This window comes from Podarcis cretensis (assembly GCF_951804945.1).
Source record: "Podarcis cretensis genome assembly, chromosome: 10".
Classification (NCBI taxonomy): Eukaryota; Metazoa; Chordata; class Lepidosauria; order Squamata; family Lacertidae; genus Podarcis; species Podarcis cretensis.
This window is the reverse complement of record NC_137179.1, coordinates 47,225,999-47,246,273: the sequence shown is the minus strand read 5'-3', so window position 1 is coordinate 47,246,273 and position 20,275 is coordinate 47,225,999. Positions and strand designations below refer to the sequence as shown.

At 43.5% G+C, this 20,275-nt stretch overlaps 1 protein-coding gene and 2 long non-coding RNA genes across 4 annotated transcripts in view; 1 reads left to right on the top strand and 2 right to left on the bottom strand.

The window, feature by feature from the left end:
• Positions 1-395: 395 nt before the first annotated feature.
• LOC307225446 lies at positions 396-2,539 on the bottom strand. Its single transcript, XR_013843018.1, has 2 exons — positions 1,497-2,539; positions 396-1,115 (listed from the first exon to the last, which is right to left on the bottom strand). It is a non-coding gene; the product is annotated as an uncharacterized lncRNA (long non-coding RNA).
• A 3,357-nt stretch (positions 2,540-5,896) lies between these two features.
• LOC307226031 lies at positions 5,897-7,235 on the bottom strand. Its single transcript, XR_013843273.1, has 2 exons — positions 7,142-7,235; positions 5,897-6,115 (listed from the first exon to the last, which is right to left on the bottom strand). It is a non-coding gene; the product is annotated as an uncharacterized lncRNA (long non-coding RNA).
• The window catches only part of HMGA2 (high mobility group AT-hook 2), a 136,900-nt gene continuing 123,230 nt past the window's right edge, over positions 6,606-20,275 (top strand). Inside the window, exons 1-2 of one of the 2 annotated variants that reach the window (XM_079994409.1) lie at positions 6,606-7,487; positions 9,933-10,019. In XM_079994409.1, the coding sequence (XP_079850535.1) occupies positions 7,350-7,487; positions 9,933-10,019 (225 nt within the window). In that variant the 5' untranslated portion in view covers positions 6,606-7,349. The remainder of the gene's footprint in view (positions 7,488-9,932; positions 10,020-20,275) is intronic. The other variant, XM_079994410.1, reaches the window with a different exon arrangement.

Here is a 20,275-nt window from a genome sequence, read left to right as displayed (position 1 = left end):
AGCATGAGCCTAATAAATCCCACTGATTGCAGTGGAACTTGCTTTTAGGTAATTTTGCATCAAACCAAAGTCTTAATGCTTCTGGGACTCAGCTACACCTACACCTACCTGCAAATAAAAGGTTTTCAGTGTGTTTTAAGTGCAATATACAACGTGACACTAGATGGTGATAGTGAGCCTTATGGAAAATTCAATGTATTATTATTTTTTTTTAATGCTTTTTAAAAAAGCATTTACAGAACAGTTTTTATATGTGTGTAGATTCCACCCTGGGTGTATTTAAACACACTCTCTCTCTCTCTCTCTCTGTTGCATTCCTGTGCAGAGGCAAGAACAGATACGCCCCTTGAATTTCAGTAGGCCTTCTGTGCATGTAATGGCGAGCAAGTTCACAATTCTAGTTGGGATGCTTTTATCTCCTAGCAGCAAGCAGAATAAACACTGCCAAGTAGTAATCATTTATACAACCAAAAACAATAGTAAAATTTCTATCAACCCACCCCATGAGTCATACTACAATGTACATTTTAACAATTGTCTGAACAAGTCCCATGCCTATAATACTTTTCTTCCCTAAAGTTCAGGCTATCCTCTGATAGAGACAGGCTATCGACATTAGCGGAATTTATTTATTTCGTTGGGTTCATTTCCCACCCTCTGCCATGAACTACCCCAGAGTCAGTCACAGCACAGCAAATACATCAAAACAATCAGTAAACTCTTTGAAAACACAAGATCAAACTCGGTAAAGAACAATTGCTCAACTGTCATATTATGTTACGGAGATTAATGCTGTCAGTTCAAAAAGCCTGGTATGGGATAAAGTGGTATCAGGAACTAGCCAACATTGGAGCCAGCCCAACCTATGCCTCCTGATATTTTGGTACAAAAGTAAAACATAAATATTTTGGGGAACAATATATTTGCCAATATAGCATTTTTTAAATTAAAAGCGAAACCATGTTTCGGGTTTGTGTTTTTTTTTTAAGGATTTCAAAGAGAAAGGAGAAGAAATAGAAAGTTCATTTTGAGATTTAAAATTCTGTGAATTGGACACGACACCCTTTTTCCTATTTCCACAGCTAACCACTACTGCTAAATTGGTGATTCTATGCCTTTTGCCAGGGACGCGGGTGGCGCTGTGGGTAAAACCTCAGTGCCTAGGACTTGCCGATCGCATGGTCGGCAGTTCGAATCCCCGCGGCGGGGTGAGCTCCCGCCGTTCGGTCCCAGCTCCTGCCCACCTAGCAGTTCAAAAGCACCCTTAAGTGCAAGTAGATAAATAGGTACCACTTTATAGCGGGAAGGTAAACGGCGTTTCCGTGTGCTGCTCTGGTGCTGGTTCGCCAGAGCAGCTTCGTCACGCTGGCCACGTGACCTGGAAGTGTCTGCGGACAGCGCTGGCTCCCGGCCTATAGAGTGAGATGAGCGCACAACCCTAGAGTCTGTCAAGACTGGCCTGTGCAGGCAGGGGTACCTTTACCTTTACCTTATGCCTTTTGCCACTTATCTAAATAGTCACATACAGGCAACTCCCTATTTATGTGGGGGATACATTCCGAGGCACCGTGTGCATCAGTGAAATAGCATATATTTGACACCCCATTGGAAAAGCCTGCAAACACCCCGTTCCACCTCTTTTTGTGATTTTTGGGGTCACTTCTGGGTTTGGCACAATGTGTGTGTGTGCACAGTCATACACATATTGAATGTGCATAAATGGGAGGTTGCCTGTATTTTAAATTACCCAGTGACAATGTGATGACATCTTTGTGTAGCAATAGTGAAACACGTCTCTAAATGGCACTAACATTTTGGAACAGGGGGATGAAAGAGGGTTAAAAATCAACCTGATTTGAGGGAATAGTGAAAAATCTCCACTTCAGTGGCAGCCTCAGATTTGTTTGCTACCCAGGGTTTCTGGAGGAAAGTACTGTGAGTATGGCCTGGGTGAAACATCTGTTCTATTTTATGATGCATCTTAGTTTGAACATAGCATCAAATCCAGAGATGTTCTAGGTCACTGCTCCCAAACCTGTAGCTCATCTTGCCCACAAACTCTTCTGGCTTAACATGTACCAGATTCACAGGAGAAGTGTATTAAAGTATTAACTTTTCAGAGTTCTCAAGGAAGTAGGCTAGCGGTGAGGGACAGGAGAGAAATTTGATTTTGTTTGCCCTTTAATGAGAAACTTCTCAGTTTGCCCTTCTTGAGCCAGCATACCAAAACACATCTATCCTCCTGAATTTGCACTTTGCGATGTGGTTCAAGTACCAATGTGCACAAGAATAGATATGTCCATCACAGGAAGTGCATTTAATGAGAAACTACCTAGGTTTGCACTTCTTGAATCAACAGGGGAGACCAAAACACAGCTTTCCTCTTTAAGTCATACTTATCTGAATTTTGTAATGATGTTCTTGTACCGAACAATGTTTATAAAACTTTAATTATTTGGGGAATGTGTATTATTAGTGAAAATAACCTACAAATATCCAATGTAATAATAATAGTAATAATAATAATAATAATAATAATAATAATAATAATAATAATAATTCCCTGGCTATCTGACTGGGTTTCCCTAGCCACTCTGGGCAGCTTACAGAATATATAAAACATAATAATTAGGGGAAACGGCTTGTGAAAATACATTTTTGAAGTGGGTTTTGCAACACTAATCAAAGCAGTATACAAAAATATGTTGGTGAAATTTACACTGATGAATACTCGTAAGGATTGTTAAAAGTAAATTGCAAATTTCTGCAAAAATGTGGGGAACTTAAGGTTGGAAAAATGAGATACTGAAACTGATTCACCCCTACGAGTGGCTAACCCCACCAGGTGGGAAACATAATCCTTAAGAGTTTCTCCCCAAAACCCGTGTTCATTCTGCTCTGTCCTTGAGGTCCCTCTCCACACCAGGATTTCACACTACTTCTTAGTCTCATTTTGAGCCCATTTTGCTTCTTTTTACTCATTTGCGAAGATTCCAGGAAACTCAGGTTGCTTGCTTGGGAACAAGCCGAAACTTAATCCAGGTAAGATGGAGTTGCTTTGGGTGGGCAAGTCACTTAATTTAGGTGATGTTCAACCAGTTCTGGATGGGATTGCAGTCCTGCTGCTGCCCGACTTGTTATTCTAGCTCCTAGACTTGTTATCTATAGAAGCGCAGGTGATCATGATGTGTAGGAGCCCCTTTTATCAGCTCAGACTGATACACCAGCCATGGTCCACTGCAGGTATGGTAGTTCTGGCCTTATTTATCAATTCCTTGGTTACATCTAACCTTGACATTTGCAATATGCTTTATGAGGGGCTGCCTTTGGAGATGGTTTGGAAGCTTCAGTTAGTGCAAATTGCAGCTGTCCAGCTGTTTTGGAGCATATTGTTCTGATATCGTACCAGTGGCATGAGCTAGCTGTTTGCAGGCCCCATTCAAAGTGCTAGTTATGGTCTTAACAGTTTAGGACTGAGTTATTTGAAGACTGACTGCACTCCTATGAGTTTCAGAAGCCCTGATCCTGGAACTACCAGTGGCTAAAATTGGTGGATACAGGAGATGCCACCTTTTTGATGGTGCCCCGCCCCCACTTTCTCCCTCAAGATTTGCATGAGACTCTCACTTTGACTTCCTTTAGATGAGGTGTAAAGATCTTCATTTTTCAATCGGTTTTTGGCTGAGACAAACTGAGCTGATTGTGACATATCACATGTGATCCTGTCTTGGGAAGAAAGGACTGCAGTGGCTGAACATTGGGCTGTTGTTGTTGTTTATCTGCTGCCTGACTGTTTTCTATTTACTGAGTTATTTTAACTGATTTGAATGATTATTTAACAAAGTTGCTTGACTGTTAAGCCGCTTTGGGAGGATCTGATTCTGAAAAGTAGCATACAAGTCATAACAATACCAACAATAATATAAGAAACTATGCAAGCCTCCGGAGAAGCTGTGAAACTGTGCTTATCTTCCATTCCCCATCATAACATTTTCTGTGGTTGCTTCTGGAGGACATCTTGTTTTTGGAGATCCAGAGTCTGGATTCATACCAGACCACTCCAAGGACCACTGGCATGGCTAACGTTAGATGTCAGGTCACTGTGAATACTGTACCAGAGAGCACACCTGTGTTCCTGTTTCCTACTTTGGAACAGGTAATCATCAGCATTTTAAGGTTTTCCACTCTCTCATTTCCCTGATCTTCCTATCCACTCTACTCTTGCACTGCCCAAAGCCCCAACATTTTCATCTTGAGTTGACCCTGTTGCTTCTGAGGTGTCCATTACAGCCTGCTCAGTCCCAAGTGTCCTCCCAAGGGCCACATTCCCTCAAGTCCATCCTCCCAGGGGCCACATGACAGGGATGGGTGGGGCCAGAGGCAATGGATATGACTCCTCCCTTTGGACATTAGTCTACATTCCACCCATACAAAATCAGTGGTCCCTCTCTATCTGCCCTCCAAACAAGTGAGGTGAATTATCACTGTTCAAGGACACCTTCTGGCCACAGAGGCACGTGAGCAGATGGTGGAGCAGGAGGACCAGTGAGAGATGTGGCTGGGATTAATTTTTGGGTGTCAGACTCTGGATCGCCAAATATTTTGGAAGGTTGAACAGAGAAGACTGAAGAGCTACATTTGGCCTCTCGGTCTCTATGCGTTTGGAGTTTATATTTATCAGTGGAAATTGAACTTAACGAGCCACCCATTTACACACGCACATGCAAGTGTACACATGCATAACATAGAAGAATGTTTTCTGTATTCATATAACTTATAATAGTCCCAAGTATCAATATTGTGTTTGTGGCTTGCAGATCTCTAGCACAGATTGGCTGAGTTTATGGGATAGCTCAGAATGTTTGTTCAGGAAACTTAAGCAGTTTGCAGGCAAATTCTGTGAGGAACGAGAATGCCGTCAGCTCGGCTGAGGTTTAAAAACTTACACTGAGAAGATTGTAGGAGGTAAAGAAGCTCAGAGGCAAAAGGAAGGGTGCAGAATGAGCAATGGATTTAAGAAGGAATATGGATAATAATAATAATTTTATTTTTTGTATGAAGCGAGGTATGAGAATGAGGTTTGAGATGAGCGGATGAGAATACAGTGGTAACCTCAGGTTACAGACGCTTCAAGTTACAGACTCAGCTAACCCAGAAATAGTACCTCAGGTTAAGAACTTTGCTTCAGGATGAGAACAGAAATCGGGCGGCGGTGGCACAAGGCCCCATTAGCTAAAGTGGTACCTCAGGTTAAGAACAGTTTCATGTTAAGAACAGACCTCCAGAATGAATTAAGTTCTTAACCTGAGGTACCACTGTAATACAACTGAGACACTGACAATGACTTGGACAGGCAAGGGGCTGTTGGACTACAACTCCCATCATCAGTCTCACCCAGCATCACCGATGTTCAGGGATCATGATGGCTGTAATCCAGCACCAAGTTGGGCAAGGCTGGTCTAGAGCTTGAGGGCAGTTCTGCCATTTGAGGCTTTTGTCACCATAGCATTGTGAACGGCAACCAGAACGAGCCAGGAAAGGCCACGAAACCAATGGAGAGAGGTGGTAAATGAATGTTGTGTGCTGATTTTGATCCTAACTTGCCAGTTCTTTGACCAGTCGGTTCATTTCTTAAATGGAAGGAAAAAGGATCAGAAATCACCTGTCAAATAAAAGTGATCACTAATAAAAAAAAGTTATGTCAGAATATGGTCAACTAGGTATAAGAGGCTAAGCCATGGTTTGACTTGGCATTCCATGTGGACCCTGAATTGTTGCCAGTTTCTCCCAACCAAACTATGGCCATCAAACCAAGAACCACCTTGGTTCCGGGTAGGGCAGCAGGGCTGGGGGAACAGCAAAATGGATGCCATTTTTTTCCTTTGGGTACCCACAGCTTTGTTCATTCAGGCGAAGCCATTGTTTGGCTTAGTGTGATGTGTGAACCCAGTCATAGTTTGGTGTGCGTAGAGCAAGATTCTCAGAAGCAACCTTTTCTTTCTTTCTTGACAGTGTCCACCGTGTCAACTTCTTTGGTACCTCTGAATAGCAGAAAGTGATGCATTTCCCAGGGGGAAATCTGAGTCACGTTAGTAGTTATTTTGAAAAATGCCACCTAGAAAAAGCAACCCGATTAATTTATGGAGGTTTTCAGAGCAGAACCAAAAACACACTGTGGCTGGCACAGAGCAGGAACTGTTAACCCTGGTAGATAATTTGATAAGTACTGGTCCCTGAGGCCCAGTCTGACCCCAAAAAGGCTTGTTTTATGTGCTGGGATTGGATTTCAACAGTATTTGGTGGCCTGGCCCCAAAATGGCTACCAGTACCAACATCTGACAGGTACCAGTTGTAGTTGCTGCATTCCTGCTGGGCACCAAAACTGATCGGCTACTTCAGGAGTTAGGGGGGGGGGGCTGCGCTTCCATTCATTGCTGCTATCTTTCTAATACTGTAATTTCTTAGGTCCAAAACCAGCCCCGACCGCCGCCCCCCCCCCCTCGTAGCTTTGCCGCCTCCTTTTCCTCATGGTGGCCTTTCCCTCCGCCGACCCCCAACGCCCTCCCATTTCCCCATTTATTTATTTTTTTAAAAACCTCACAACCCTCATCCCAGTTGCCACCGGGGGCAGGAATCTCCTATTCCCATCCCCAGCAGGCAGCTCACTCCCAGGCTCCGGCATCGTGGTGGTTGTTTGGGGGTGGGGGGAGGAGAGAGAGACCCTTGTCGTCCAATCCCTCCCCGCTTATCCAACTATAGCTCTATTTTCAAGCCCCCCCCCCCCAGCTCCGATCTCTCTTCCTCTCCCGGCGTGCCTGATTCAAGGCAGCCGAAAGGCGCGCTGGGTCCTCTGCGCGTCTTTGCCATGCGTCTCCTCTGGAGCTGAAACGCACCGGAGGGCTGCGGAGCCCCCGCTCGCCTACCACGAGGAGCGCGCGCGTCCCGCCCGACCGCCCACCCTTCCTGCTCTCTCGTGGCGGCGTTACAAGCCAGCCTCGACGTATCTCCCCCACCCCCAGCCCCCCGAAAGCAAAGAAGGAAAAAAAGGGGGGGGAGCCCCTTTCCAAAAACTGCGTCCTCCTGCCTTTCCAAATTGCAAAAAGAGGCTGCAGCAAACACCCAACACCACCATTATTACCACCGCCGTCGTCGTCGCCACCTCCTCCTCCTCCCTTTCTCCTTTTGGCAGCACCAGGACGTCCGGTGTGGTGCTGCTGCTGCTGCTGCTGCTGCTGGGGGCAGCGCGCACGCGAGCTCGCCTTCGGCGCCTGCCGCTTTCTTCCGAGGTGCCTGGCCGGGCGAGCGCGGAGGCGACGAGAGCGCGGCTGCAGCCCAAGCCAGGAGCCACGATGAGCGCGCGAGGCGAAGGAGCCGGCCAGCCCTCGACTTCGGGAAGCGCCGCCGCCGCCGCCGCCGCTTCCCAGGAGCAACCTGCCACCTCGGAGCCCCCGAAGAGGGGTCGCGGCAGACCCAGGAAGCAACCCCAAGTTAGTAGCCTGGACGCGGAGAGCGCGCGCAAAGCCGGGTTGGCGGAGGAGAAGGGGGGGGGGGACACCGGGAGGGCACGTGCCCGGCGGCGAGGAAGCGGCGCGTGGTTGGAGATGCGACGGTGGTGGTGGTGGTGGTTGCTGCTGCTGTTATTGTTGTTGTTGTGGCGGCGGGTGCATTTGCTGACTGCGGGAAAGAGGATGGGGGGGGGGAAGAGTCCCTCTTGGCGAGGACAGAGGAACGTGTGTGTGTGTGTGCTGGATTGTCCGTCTGTCTGTCTCTCCGGGCGCGCGCGCGCGCTTGTTTCTTTTTAAAAGGCGAAAACTTCCCTCGGCCTTTCTCTATTGTGTGACCGGGAGGGTTTATTTGGCTCTGGAGCGCAGAGCAGCTCGGATCCCACCAACCAGCGCTCCGAGCAGATTTTTAAACTGGAGGGGTGTGCAAGGGAAGCAGCAGGCAGGCTGGGCTCCCCGACTGCCTTTGCTACGTCTCAGTCTTTTGTGTGTGTGTATAGTTGGTCTCCCAGAGGGCACTGCCGTCCCCGGTCCTCCTTATCTTGGCTATGGGGGGTTTAAAAAACGCGCCACACTCCTTCGGTGCGTATGTACAAAAGGAGACCCTCCCTGATCTATGTGATAACATGTCTGCGTTATCACATTCCACCCCACGCACCGGGAAACTCGGCTTGCTTTTCTTTTTTAAAGGGAGGGGTGATTTGGGCTTGGGGGACCCCCCCTCCCCAAATCTCCTCGGGCATATTCTGGCAACCCACAATCGAGCTGGGTTTTGCTCGCCGAGCATATAAGAAAGACGCCTGGCTTTCGCTGCCTTTTTGCACAAGGCAGTGGAAACGCCAGAAATACTTTGTACTTCTCTAAGTAAACAGGCCAGTGGGGATACCGGGCTTTTTTCTCTACTACCCACACGCACACAAGTCTGCGAATGCAACCAATTAAGCATTGCAGTTGTAGCTCTGCGGAGCCGGCATGGAGAAAACTGCATCCTGGCCGGGGTTGCTGCTGCTGTGCTGCTTGGCAGTGTTTTCGAGATCCTCGGAAATAGCGATCGGGCAATAAGGATACGCGAAGTGCATTTAAAACTTGACTTCCGCGGGCTTTTCTCTCCCCCCCCCCTTTTCTTTTTTAAAAAAGTTTACTTCATTCATTATCGTCAAACCACTTCCTTTCAGAGCAAATCAGATGATCAGCAAACCGATCTCAGCCCAGAAACGCCTCTGAAAGGGCGCCTCTTAGAACGAGGGTGGATGAGCACCCCCAAAGTCCTCACGCCCAGCCGCTCCTATGTTCACCCCCCTTTCTCGAGTGAAATGCAATAAAATACCTTTCGGAAGGATTGCAAGCCCCCTCCCCTTGCGTTACCTTTGTTGAGCTTTCACGACGTTTCTTCCCCTTCCCAGCTCACCCACCTACCCCAGCCTGTTTTTTTTGTTTTCGCAAAAAGTGTGTGTGAGAGAGATTTGAGAATGGAATGTTTAGGGTTTCAGTGGATTTCACAGAAAGAGCCCCCCCTCCAATGTGTCTCCCCTCTCCCCCCCCCCCCCCGCCCAGTCAGTGTTCAGCATTGTTTCTGTTGTGACTCCTTTGGAAGGATATTGTGTCACTAAATTTCCTTTCTAGCCCAAGAGTTTACCAACAGGGAGAATTCCAAGACTCCTTTAACAAACTGAATTTAATTAGTCTTACCGCATCCTGTAATCCGAATGAAATGTTCAGTATTTGGAAGTGGATGTGGAGGAGATGGATATATATTTTCTTTTAGTCCATATGATTCACTGAATAAATATTTGGAATATCTGAAAACTGAAATCATATTCAGATGATGATTTTATTTACTATCAAACAGAGAAGCCATTGGGCAGCAGAGTGAAAACAATCAGTGTTTTTATATACCTTGGAGCCCATGTTTACCAGGACATAACTCCACACAATATATAACGTTAAGCTATAGAACAAGACACAACTCTCTTTGTAACTTTCAGATTTTTTTTTTAAACTATAATTTAGACAGACTTCAGTATTTTAAGTTCTTTCATATTGGAAATCTACATTGAAATTAAACCTCTTATGTGATTGCAAATGTAAATCAAATGAGTAATTATAAATCGATTGTGAAAAGCCATGAATGGTTAGAATTGCAAACGTCATCCTTGATTATAAAAGTTGGGGAAGTTTATATAAAGAATGGAAAGAGTGTCAGAGCATACACACATTTTCATTAGTTTGTCATTCACTTCCAGTAGGCATGAACAAATGTTTTAGTAAAATGCACTCACGTTAATGTTTTTCTGCTCTTTTTATTTTATTTCACTATTGAAACTGATTGAGTAACTGACACTGTTTGTTTTGTGCATGTTAAGTGTCCTACGTTGTGTTTCAGATCTTTACTGAGATTCTTGCCACAATAGCATGTTTTCCTGTGTTTAGGAACCAATGGGAGAGCCATCTCCTAAAAGACCAAGAGGAAGACCTAAAGGAAGCAAAAACAAGAGTCCCTCTAAAGCAGCGCAAAAGGTGAGGTTTGCTCATATTACCACCCACCTATCAGTCACTGTCCAAAGGATTTCAGTTGTGGAACATCTAATCTGCAGAGTTTGTGCCATTTTAATAATATTTCATGAAGGGGTGTTGTAGGAGGAGCCAGTACATTCCGGGGGCAGTTTTCCTTCCATTCTGAAATTAGCAATCCTTGGTTGCTACTTAAACATATTTAAGTTCTGCACTCTAGGGTGCTGCTGTAGAAGAAATAAAAATTGAGTGCTGAGAATTAAGTACATTTTGAATGCCTTATCACTAAAAATGCTAATTCTGCAGGCTTCTACGTTATATCCAAACTGTCTGCTGCAGCTGAGTGTTTCATTAAACGTGTGGATGGGCATAAAACCAATGATGCCTTGGTGAGAGTCAAAACGTTTCTGAAAAAGTGTTAATTATCAGAAATTATTATAGGGCGTGTTCTAGGGCACTATGCTAACTTATGCCTTATGTTCTTTGCTGGATTCATTTTGGAGGCAAGTTTTTGAAAAAACAGAAACCGTTTTTTGAACCATCATTAAAGTTTGAATATTCTCAGGAGATGGGAGACACCAACAGATTAGTTGTAATGAAGGGGTGGTTTTTGAAAAGTTGGTTTTTGAAAAGACTTTCAGGTTCAGTGGAAGTGAAAGAACTTTTTTATCTAACAAATGTACAAATACTGGGCTAATAATATATATATATATTTTTTACCAGAAGAATACTAGTGACATTAAGAAACAGTTGTATGGAGCTTTGAAAATAAACACTGGAGTCATGTTTCTGTAGACAAGTCACCCAGCAGTTAGCACCAGCACTCTTAATTTACAAGTACAGTGGTACTTTGGGTTACAGACGCTTCAGGCCCCATTAGCTAAAGTGGTACCTCAGGTTAAGAACAGTTTCAGGTTAAGAACGGACCTCCAGAACAAATCAAGTTCTTAACCCAAAGTACCACTGTATATTGTTGAAAACAAAGTCTTACCAAACCTGGATGTCAACTGTGGTGTATGTTCTTTAGCTGTGTAATTGTTAGAAGCTATGTGGCAGAATGCCTTTTAGAAGATCGTTGTGGGCTCCCCAGATTATAGATAATTTTTAGTATGGTGGTTTGTGTTTGTGGGAATTAGTCCTGTTATGTTTGATAGTTTTCAGGGTTATAAAATACCACAGCAAGTTATGATAAATTTTATTTTATTTAGGGACTGACTGTGGTCTTGTGTCTGTTTTATTTTAACTTTTGGATATCATTACAGAAAACCTTCCCCCCCCCCTCTCTCTCTCTGCTCTTCCCCTTTTCTCTCTTTAGCAGCTGAAGTTTAAAAAGGTATATTCAGCCAGCTAAGTGGTCCATTCCATTTTGTTAAGGGTTTTGTCACCCTAGCCTCCCTGTAGCATTCTTACTTGGCTGTCATGTAGTTTTCGAGCAGGGCTGGTTAACTAGTGGTCCTTCAGATGCTGTTTGACTCCAGCTCCCATCAGCACCAGCCAGCATAACCAGTGGCCAGGAATGATGGGAGTTGGAGTCCAATAACATCTGAAGGGCTGTAGGTTAGGTGCCTGTGCTTTAGAGATATATATCCAAAAGAGATATATATCTACAACTCAGAGTAAGTTCTATCATTTTGAACCTCTTAGGTTGCAATCATACACACACTTACTTGGGAGCGCAAGTCCCACTGAACACACTGGGCTTACTTCTGAGTAGATATAAGATTACATTGTAAGTGGTCAAGCAAAAATAAGTGTTAGGGATACTCTTTATAATATGCAGTTAAAATTGCATTTACAGCAAGGAACGTTTAAACATTTATAGAGCTTAAACAACAAATAAACTTCCTACCAAAATTATTTTAATGCACACACTATTGATTTCAGTGGGACTTAAAAGGATGCTTAGGATTGCAAGCCTATGGAGAAATAATAATCAGCCTACATTTGTAGGAACATTTTGGAATATAAAGTGAATTTTAGGCAGAATTATAGACTGAAGCAGTTTAATTTTGGAGCTGCAAAGTTTGCTAAGTTTGTGAAGACAAAAGCTGCTCGCTATTGTTCACAATAAATTTACTCAAAGGTCAGATCATTGCTATTAAAATAATTGATTATTTTAAAGTTACCAGTCTGACTTGACTTTAGTTTCTTCAACTGAATCATATCAACATTGCTTCATTTATGCTGGGTATAAATAATCAGTTGGGTGCCCATGGAAATGAATGGAAGTTGTCTAATATTGCAATGCGGCAGCTGGGCAACTACCATTCATTGAAACTGGGGCTATGTAAGATGTTCCAAATGGACATCTTAGTAAATAAACATTTAGTAAACCTTTCATAGCAAAAATCATAGTAAAACCTGCATGCTGGTTGAACTCAAAACAAATGATCTGTGTCTGATATTTGTGTTTTATGTTCACATATGAGTTGGTTTGTTATCTATTTTTAGAAAGTCAAAACTTGGTAGGAATGCTTGCAAGGAAGTATATACTGTACAGTGGTACCTCAGGTTAAGTACCTAATTCGTTCTGGAGGTCCGTTTTTAACCTGAAACTGTTCTTAACCTGAAGCACCACTTTAGCTAATGGGGCCTCCTGCTGCTGCCGTGCTGCCGGAGCACAATTTCTGTCCTCATCTTGAAGCAAAGTTCTTAACCTGAAGCACTATTTCTGGGTTGGCGGAGTCTGAAACCTGAAGCGTATGTAACCTGAAGCGTATGTAACCTGAGGTACCACTGTATAACCAATCCTATTCTAGAGATCCGTGTGCGCATTTGGATGTACAAGTTGCCTCATTCATTCATTCCAATGGAGGGAACAGACCCACTTTTATGGAAGATGGTTTACACAGGTGTACCTCCTGCATTTGAATGAATGGGGAAACTCCATATATGAACAGCATGGTTGTGTTTCAACTTCTACACTTGTAAGAATTCCCTGGTTTTGTGTCTAAGGTTAAGGTTTACAACTCCGTGTGATGCTAGCATGACATGCCATGCTGATCCTTCAGAGCATTTGGAATTATTGCAAAATATCTCTTCTTTAAACAAAAGCAAAAAGCTTCAGTTTTGAGGATGTCAACTCTTGGAAATCATTTGTATCGTTGTGAGGCATCCTTGTTCATTTTTTGAAAAAAGCTTCCATATGGTTTTATTTCCATCTTTCAAAGCAGTGCTTGTTCACTGCTGAAGAGCATTTTACCCTTAAAGATGGTTGTATATGCAGTGAAAAGTGGCTGGAATTTCTGTTGAAGAATGGGTGGCCTCTTTTTCAAAGGGAGCTAATTGAAATGTATTATGCCTACAACATGCCAGATAAACGTGCAAGACTAGAATTCACAGAGGAGACCTAAGAAGGCACTCATGATTAATTGATCAGGTGTTCTCTTGCAAACTCTTGCACATCATAATTAAAAATGTATTACACAACTGACAAGGAATTTTTTAAAAAAAGAAATGCACATAAGGAGGTAGATTGCCTTGTTATATTTCAACAACAAATACCTTTAAATCTTTGTCCTGGGATGTTGATTGCTGTGTGCATTTAAAATTTCTTGGTGCGTGGCTTGGTTAAAAAAAACGCAAACTTGCAAGGCTTGTGTCTGGACTTTGAAAACTGGCCTAAAGGCATTAAAAATCCCCAAATTGAGCTTGTTAGGAGATTAGCAGTGTGGAACTTGACAATGCATACAAAATGCTGCAGGAACAGTTGAGCGGTGTGTTTCATGCCCGCTGAACAAATCTCAAGAGTGTAGGCAGGTAAAAGCAGTCATGTAAAATCCATAACTAAATGAATTCATAATCTAATAAAATTTGTAAAGTTTGAATCCATGCAGAAATTATGGTGAGAGATAACAAATCCAAAGATGAGAAGTACATTCACTGTGTTCATATATATATTTAGAGCTGTGCCCCTCCGGCCAAACAAATTCTGACGTTATTACTTGAAAACCTATTCTCTAAACATTTGGAAATGGGTAGCTTATGTTCTATAAAGGCACCCCGTAGACATATTTCTGAAAGGATATAAATATCACAGTTCCTGCTCTGCATGTAGGTTTTTTTGTTGTTCATATTCTGGGCTTGAGCTTGATAAAAACACAGAGATAATTAACACCTACCTAAGAGGTTAGAGGTGATGCCAGATCAAGTTCATCCTAGTTTTAAAAGTATACCGGTAAATGTATTGAAAATAAATAATGAAAAGCAAGCTACTTTAAGAATAGGAATTCTTGTAACATTTGTATTGGAGCAAGATTATTTTGCACTAGGAAAATGGGCTTGTGAGTCTTTAAAACAAGAAGCCAAGATTGTGCTTGAATATCCTTTAAATATGGTTATGTTTTCTATTCCTCAGTCAATCGCCCACAATCAGACTTGGATGATGAAGTATGATTTGCAAGTGTAAACCTTGTAAAGGTACCCCTGCCCGTACGGGCCAGTCTTGACAGACTCTGGGGTTGTGGAGGGAGCCAGCGCTGTCCGCAGACACTTCCGGGTCGCGTGGCCAGCGTGACGAAGCTGCTCCGGCGAACCGGCACCAGAGCAGCACATGGAACGCCGTTTACCTTCCCGCTATAAAGCGGTACCTATTTATCTACTTGCACTTAAGGGTGCTTTCGAACTGCTAGGTGGGCAGGAGCTGGGACCGAACAACGGGAGCTCACCCCGCCGTGGGGATTCGAACCGCCGACCATGCGATCGGCAAGTCCTAGGCTCTGAGGTTTTACCCACAGCGCCACCCGTGTCCCTGTAAACCTTGTAGACTGCTGCTTATTTAAGTTTGGGTGAAAAGAGAAGTCAATCACTTATTTTGCAGTCAAGATCACAAACACAGTGTGGCAGTTTTAACAGGGTTTTATCTGCCACAGACCGATCATCTTTTTGTTTAAAAAGTGATTCCCTGGTCCAACGATGTAGCACATTGTAGAACTGGCTGTTGTTATGCTACCTTCACTTAATCATCTTCAAGTTATTCCTAGACCGTTGCTAGATTTGATCTTGATGATCTGGACTTCTTTTTAATGTAGTATATAAAACAGAAAATATTTGACAGATGACAGACCTAACCAATACTTCAGCTTTAGTTTTACCTTGCAATTGACTTTGCACCAATTGCTGTGACCACATGGGTAAGTGGACAATATGGTGGTTGAACAGATGGCTATAAATTGTGGTCCAGGTGAAGCAAGTCATGTGGTTTCTTTAGCATGCACAGTTTGTAACTGCATCCACATTGACTGTGCCAATGCAAAGCTATTTAAAGTCAACTGAGGTCTGGTGCAGTGAATGCTTGGCGAAATGGGTGTAAGGTAAAGCAGGCATTTGACTGCTACAGCCGGTATGAATTCACTCCAGTTGCATTCTAAGCATGTCAGTTTGGCTCGATGGGGCAGTTTTTGTAATGTTGCCCCTCCCTTTCCCCATAGAGGTTGGAGATTTGGTTGATGAGTAAGAGGCATATTTGACTTTCGTGGAGTGCATTATGATGTTGACACTGGAGTCCAGCAGTAAGCAGAAGACCAAGTTAGAGGCTGCAGGACCACTGGCTGAGGACTTGGACCAGGTCCCTAGCTTTGAGCCTGATACGGGTGAATAGGGGCTCCCTGAACTTGACAGGCAGGAGGCTACTGAAATGCATACTATAGCATCAGGACTTAATAGAAACACAGCCAAGACCCTCAGGTTGCACACAGGGTGGGAGACCATGTAGTGAAGGAAAAGCACCTGCCTTCAGCTATGCCTTTAAGAGTCTGCAGTTCCTAACAAATGTGTCCTTTTATAGAAGGACTGGAATGAAGGCAGTGGCTCAGCATGTCTTATCCAGCCCTTGTTGCAGCAAGCTGATCATTTTGAGCTCTGCTTTGTTGTACCCCATTGATTCCTCTTTAGGAATATAGTCTGCTCAGCGCGATTCTGAAACGCAAAGTCTTCTGTCTTGGAACGGATTAGAAACAACACACACATTTTCATGTCACAATCACATTGATTGTAGCACATCGGTTGTAGCAAAAGGACATCGTCAGTGGATCTAAAATAATTGGTGCATAAATGCATTTCATGCTGTGTAGATGTGAGCAAAGCAGTGTGCAAGATTATACCAAGTTTCTGGGAACTGCGGGTGGTGAGGGTGGTGTTGTGTTCAGCACCAGGCATCCTATAGACATCTGATTGCAGCATTCAAAATTCTCCAGGCACCAGGAGCATTTTGCCCCTGGCTATTGGCCACTTAGGGACACAGGTGGCGCTGTGGGTTAAACCACAGAGCCTAGGACTTGCCGATCAGAAGGTCGGCGGTTCGAATTCCCGTGACGGGGTGAGCTCCCGTTGCTCGGTCCCTGCTCCTGCCAACCTAGCAGTTCAGAAGCACGCCAAAGTGCAAGTAGGTAAATAGGTACCGCTCCGGTGGGAAGATAAACGCCGTTTCCGTGCGCTGCTCTGGTTCGCCAGAAGCGGCTTAGTCATGCTGGCCACATGACCTGGAAGCTGTATGCTGGCTCCCTCGGCCAGTAAAGCGAGATGAGCTCCGCAACCCCAGAGTCGGTCACGACTGGACCTAATGGTCAGGGGTCCCCTTTACCTTTATCTTATTGGCCACTTGCTGCCAAGTGAAGATGCCGGGGTGGCAGGATGGCACCTGCCGTCTCCACCATCTGCAGGTGCGTACCTGGGGATCCTTGGCTCTTGACTGCTTTCACACAGCAGCAACACACCCTGTAGAATTCTATCTGTTATATTTTATCTGCACAATGAGAATGAATTGCAGGAACCAAAAAATTGTTTTGAAAAATAGAACTTTAGAGCTGTCTGGTCCCCAAATGGCAACATTCTGTTTTGGTGATTGTAACACCTAGCTTACCGTATATATCTCAGTTTCTAATACTGTCTGATTGACCACTGCAAGAACAGGGTGCTGGACTAGAAGGGCAATTGATCTGACCCATATATGTTCCTATGTTATTATAATCAACCATGTGTCCTAGTGCAAGTCAGCTGTGGCTGATGGCTTCTGTGATCATGTGACTTTGGGTGTTATTCCTGATTGTAATTGAATGATAGCAGGCATTTTCCTCAGGCTCACCTCAGAGGTTACTCAGGCTAGATCTTTTTCCAAATCAGAGTCTGCTGTTTTGTTTCCAAAACAAAACACCTTTAAACCTTGTATCTAATAAGCATTAATTCCTTTTCTCCTGTTTATAGGAAAATGTATTAAACGTTAATTTAAATCATGCCTCATCATGTTTGGTCACATGCTGTGATGCAACGCAACCAGAAGCAAGTCGCCTTAAACTTGATCAAGGTGTGAATAGAATAGAAGGGTATGTGAGTTTATGTGGAAACTAGCCTAGTGAACGAAGAGGAGAAATTACATTTGTTTCTTTGCCCACATTTGCCTCTGAACCTGCCCATAATTGGCATGTGGCCTTGGAAAGCTGCCCAGGAGGGATTGTGTCCCTTTAGCTGATCCGGATAATGATAAATGGAACAGTGGAGGAATCAGTTTAGATGTTGAGAGTGGCTTTGGGAATACAACTGAAGAAGTGTGGCTAGCCTAATGCTAGTAAACTTGCCAAATTGAACTGTTGGCACTTCTGGTAATATCTAGAGGAGGTTTTCTGTAGGCTGCAGGTATGGATTTAAGTTCCTCTTTAAAGGCTACAAGAATACAGAGGCAAACATGGTGGAACTCTTTGCTCAGACATGCTATGGCTATCTGAACTTTCACTGAGAGGGCTCCATCTCTCTGATTTAATGAGCTGCTACTCTCAAGTTCAGTTGGAAGATGGATTCCAAATAAGATTCCAGCTGTACAGCTGATTCTTGGCTATGCAGGACTCTCTTTGTGATTGGCTGATTGTTGGTCTTTGCAGAGAGGCCTGCTCTGTACTTTGAAGCCCCGATAATCAGCTGATAGTTGGTGCTTCAAAGCACCTTCCCTCTACATCCATTTCTGGCCCAGATTCAGCTTCACCTGAGGTCCGTATATGATATTGGCTGTATGGCAGGTGGGCTTGGCCCAAGTGACGCCACAGGTTGGAGGTTCCCTCTCTGTTCCACAGTCAGTGACTGTCCTTTAGTCAGGGCTACTGCATTGCTTTCTAGGGGAGCAGTCAACTCTCTTCACTCTGTTTGCCATTGGTCAGTTTTGAGTTAAGGAAATCCACTCCTTGTTACATAAGGCAGTTGTGCTTTATTTGGTTTATTTGGCTATAACTTTTGATAGAATAAAGATAACTCAGCACAGTTTGTTGCATTGTAGTTTGCATTAAATTATCCTTCTAATGATATATAATTTTATGGTATTATTCTAAAAAAGACTGATGTGATGATCCCTCAGAAATACAACTTTAAGGTTTCCACAATTTTAGCTATTAGTGTATCTAAGAAGGTTTAGCAGGATCTTTTCCCATAGAACATTTGAGCACAACAAAATCTGGAGCATTGAGGAAGACCTAGCTCTGTTAATGTTCCTAGTAGCTTCATTTGTGTCATCCATTACAGAAGCACCCTCATATTACTGGTGTAAAGTTTTTGTCCCTCTAAGGAAAAGAAAAGTAACATGAGAACCCGCAAGACCCCTTGTAAGTCATGGCTGGTTTAAAATAACCCTCCTCATGATCTTTGAGGTATTGTCGTATTGTCTGTCCTGTCTGGAATTGTCCCACATTCTAGACACAACATGAATTGACACCAAAAAAGTACATAAAATAAACGTTGGCTGACTTATTTTCCCCTCTAGAATACAAATCTGTGGCGGGTTTTTTCTTTTATCTCTTTCTTGAGTAAAATAAAATTATATGTGAGGAATGTTGACTGTACCACATTAAGTGACTGGACGTTCTGACCTCTTAACAGCTTTAATCTTTAAGAAATACTCCTTTCCAAATAAAATATTTTTTGACTCAAAGGTCATCTGGTCCAATGGCCTGCATTGCAGGAATTTTAATATTGTGTTTTAATGTTGTAACTGACCCTGGGACCTTAGGGTGAAGGGCATGCAAATAATAAGAATTATTAGTTTGTTTTCAACACAATTTATAATTGGGAATGAGTCTTCCAGTATTTCTCTTTCTTTCTTTCTTTCTTTCTTTCTTTCTTTCTTTCTTTCACAACCCCAATAGTGTTTTACTTAGGAGTAAGTCACACTTAGTTTAAGGTGGCTTAGTTTCAGTTAAACATGCATTTCTGGCCACAGTCATACCCATAATTACTTGGGAATAAATTGCATTATATGGGACGCGGGTGGCGCTGTGGGTCTAGGGCTTGCCGATCAGAAGGTCGGCGGTTCGAATCCCCTTGATGGGGTGAGCTCCCATTGCTTGGTCCCTGCTCCTGCCCACCTAGCAGTTCAAAAGCACGTCAAAGCAAGTAGATAAATAGGTACCACTCCGGTGGGAAGGTAAACGGCGTTTCCGTGCACTGCTCTGGTTCTCCAGAAGCGGCTTAGTCCTTCTGGCCACATGACCTGGAAGCTGTACGCCGGCTCCCTTGACCAATAAAGCGAGATGAGCGCCGCAACCCCAGACTCGGTCACGACTGGACCTAATGGTCAGGGGTCCCTTTACCTAAATTGCATTTAACCCAGTGGAACTTACTTTCAAATCCACAGAATTCGGTCACATGCCTTTCAGAGTGGGGATATCATTACTTTCTGTTGGTTTATCACATCATTCCATATCAAAAAATCAAGACCTCGAATGTTTCAGTGTTTTCTTCCTCTCTCTGAGAAATGTCTGATGTGAAAAATACATCTTTGGGGATGCGTAAAAATCGTGTTACACTGAAACAATATTCATTGGCAGGAAAGCACATAATCTCCGTTAGGACTACCTGAGCAGAAAAGTAGGAAAATCTAGTTCCTCATTATGTATATAATTGACTTTTAAATCATGTAACTACACGAAAATGAGCAAAGTATCATCTATTAAATGATTAGCTGGTGGTAAATATCCAGATATCTCTTTCAATCTCTGTATTTTTTTGGGGGGGGAGGGGAATGCAGTGAACCATCACCCTTCTCAGAAAGTGCCATTGTATGTTCTGTCTGTTTTGTGATATGCCATTATGTGATTATCTTGACATTAGGTAATACAAGTGATCTGTGCTTTGGTAACTTCCGTTCAGATTACTACAATGCTCTCAAAGGCAATGAATGTACTGCAGGAAAGCTTTAGGAAGAGAATATCAGCCTGGGGTTTCTTGGACACTCATGCTTGCCTGCATTTCTGATTGTAATCTCTAACCCCTTTTTTCAAATGCAA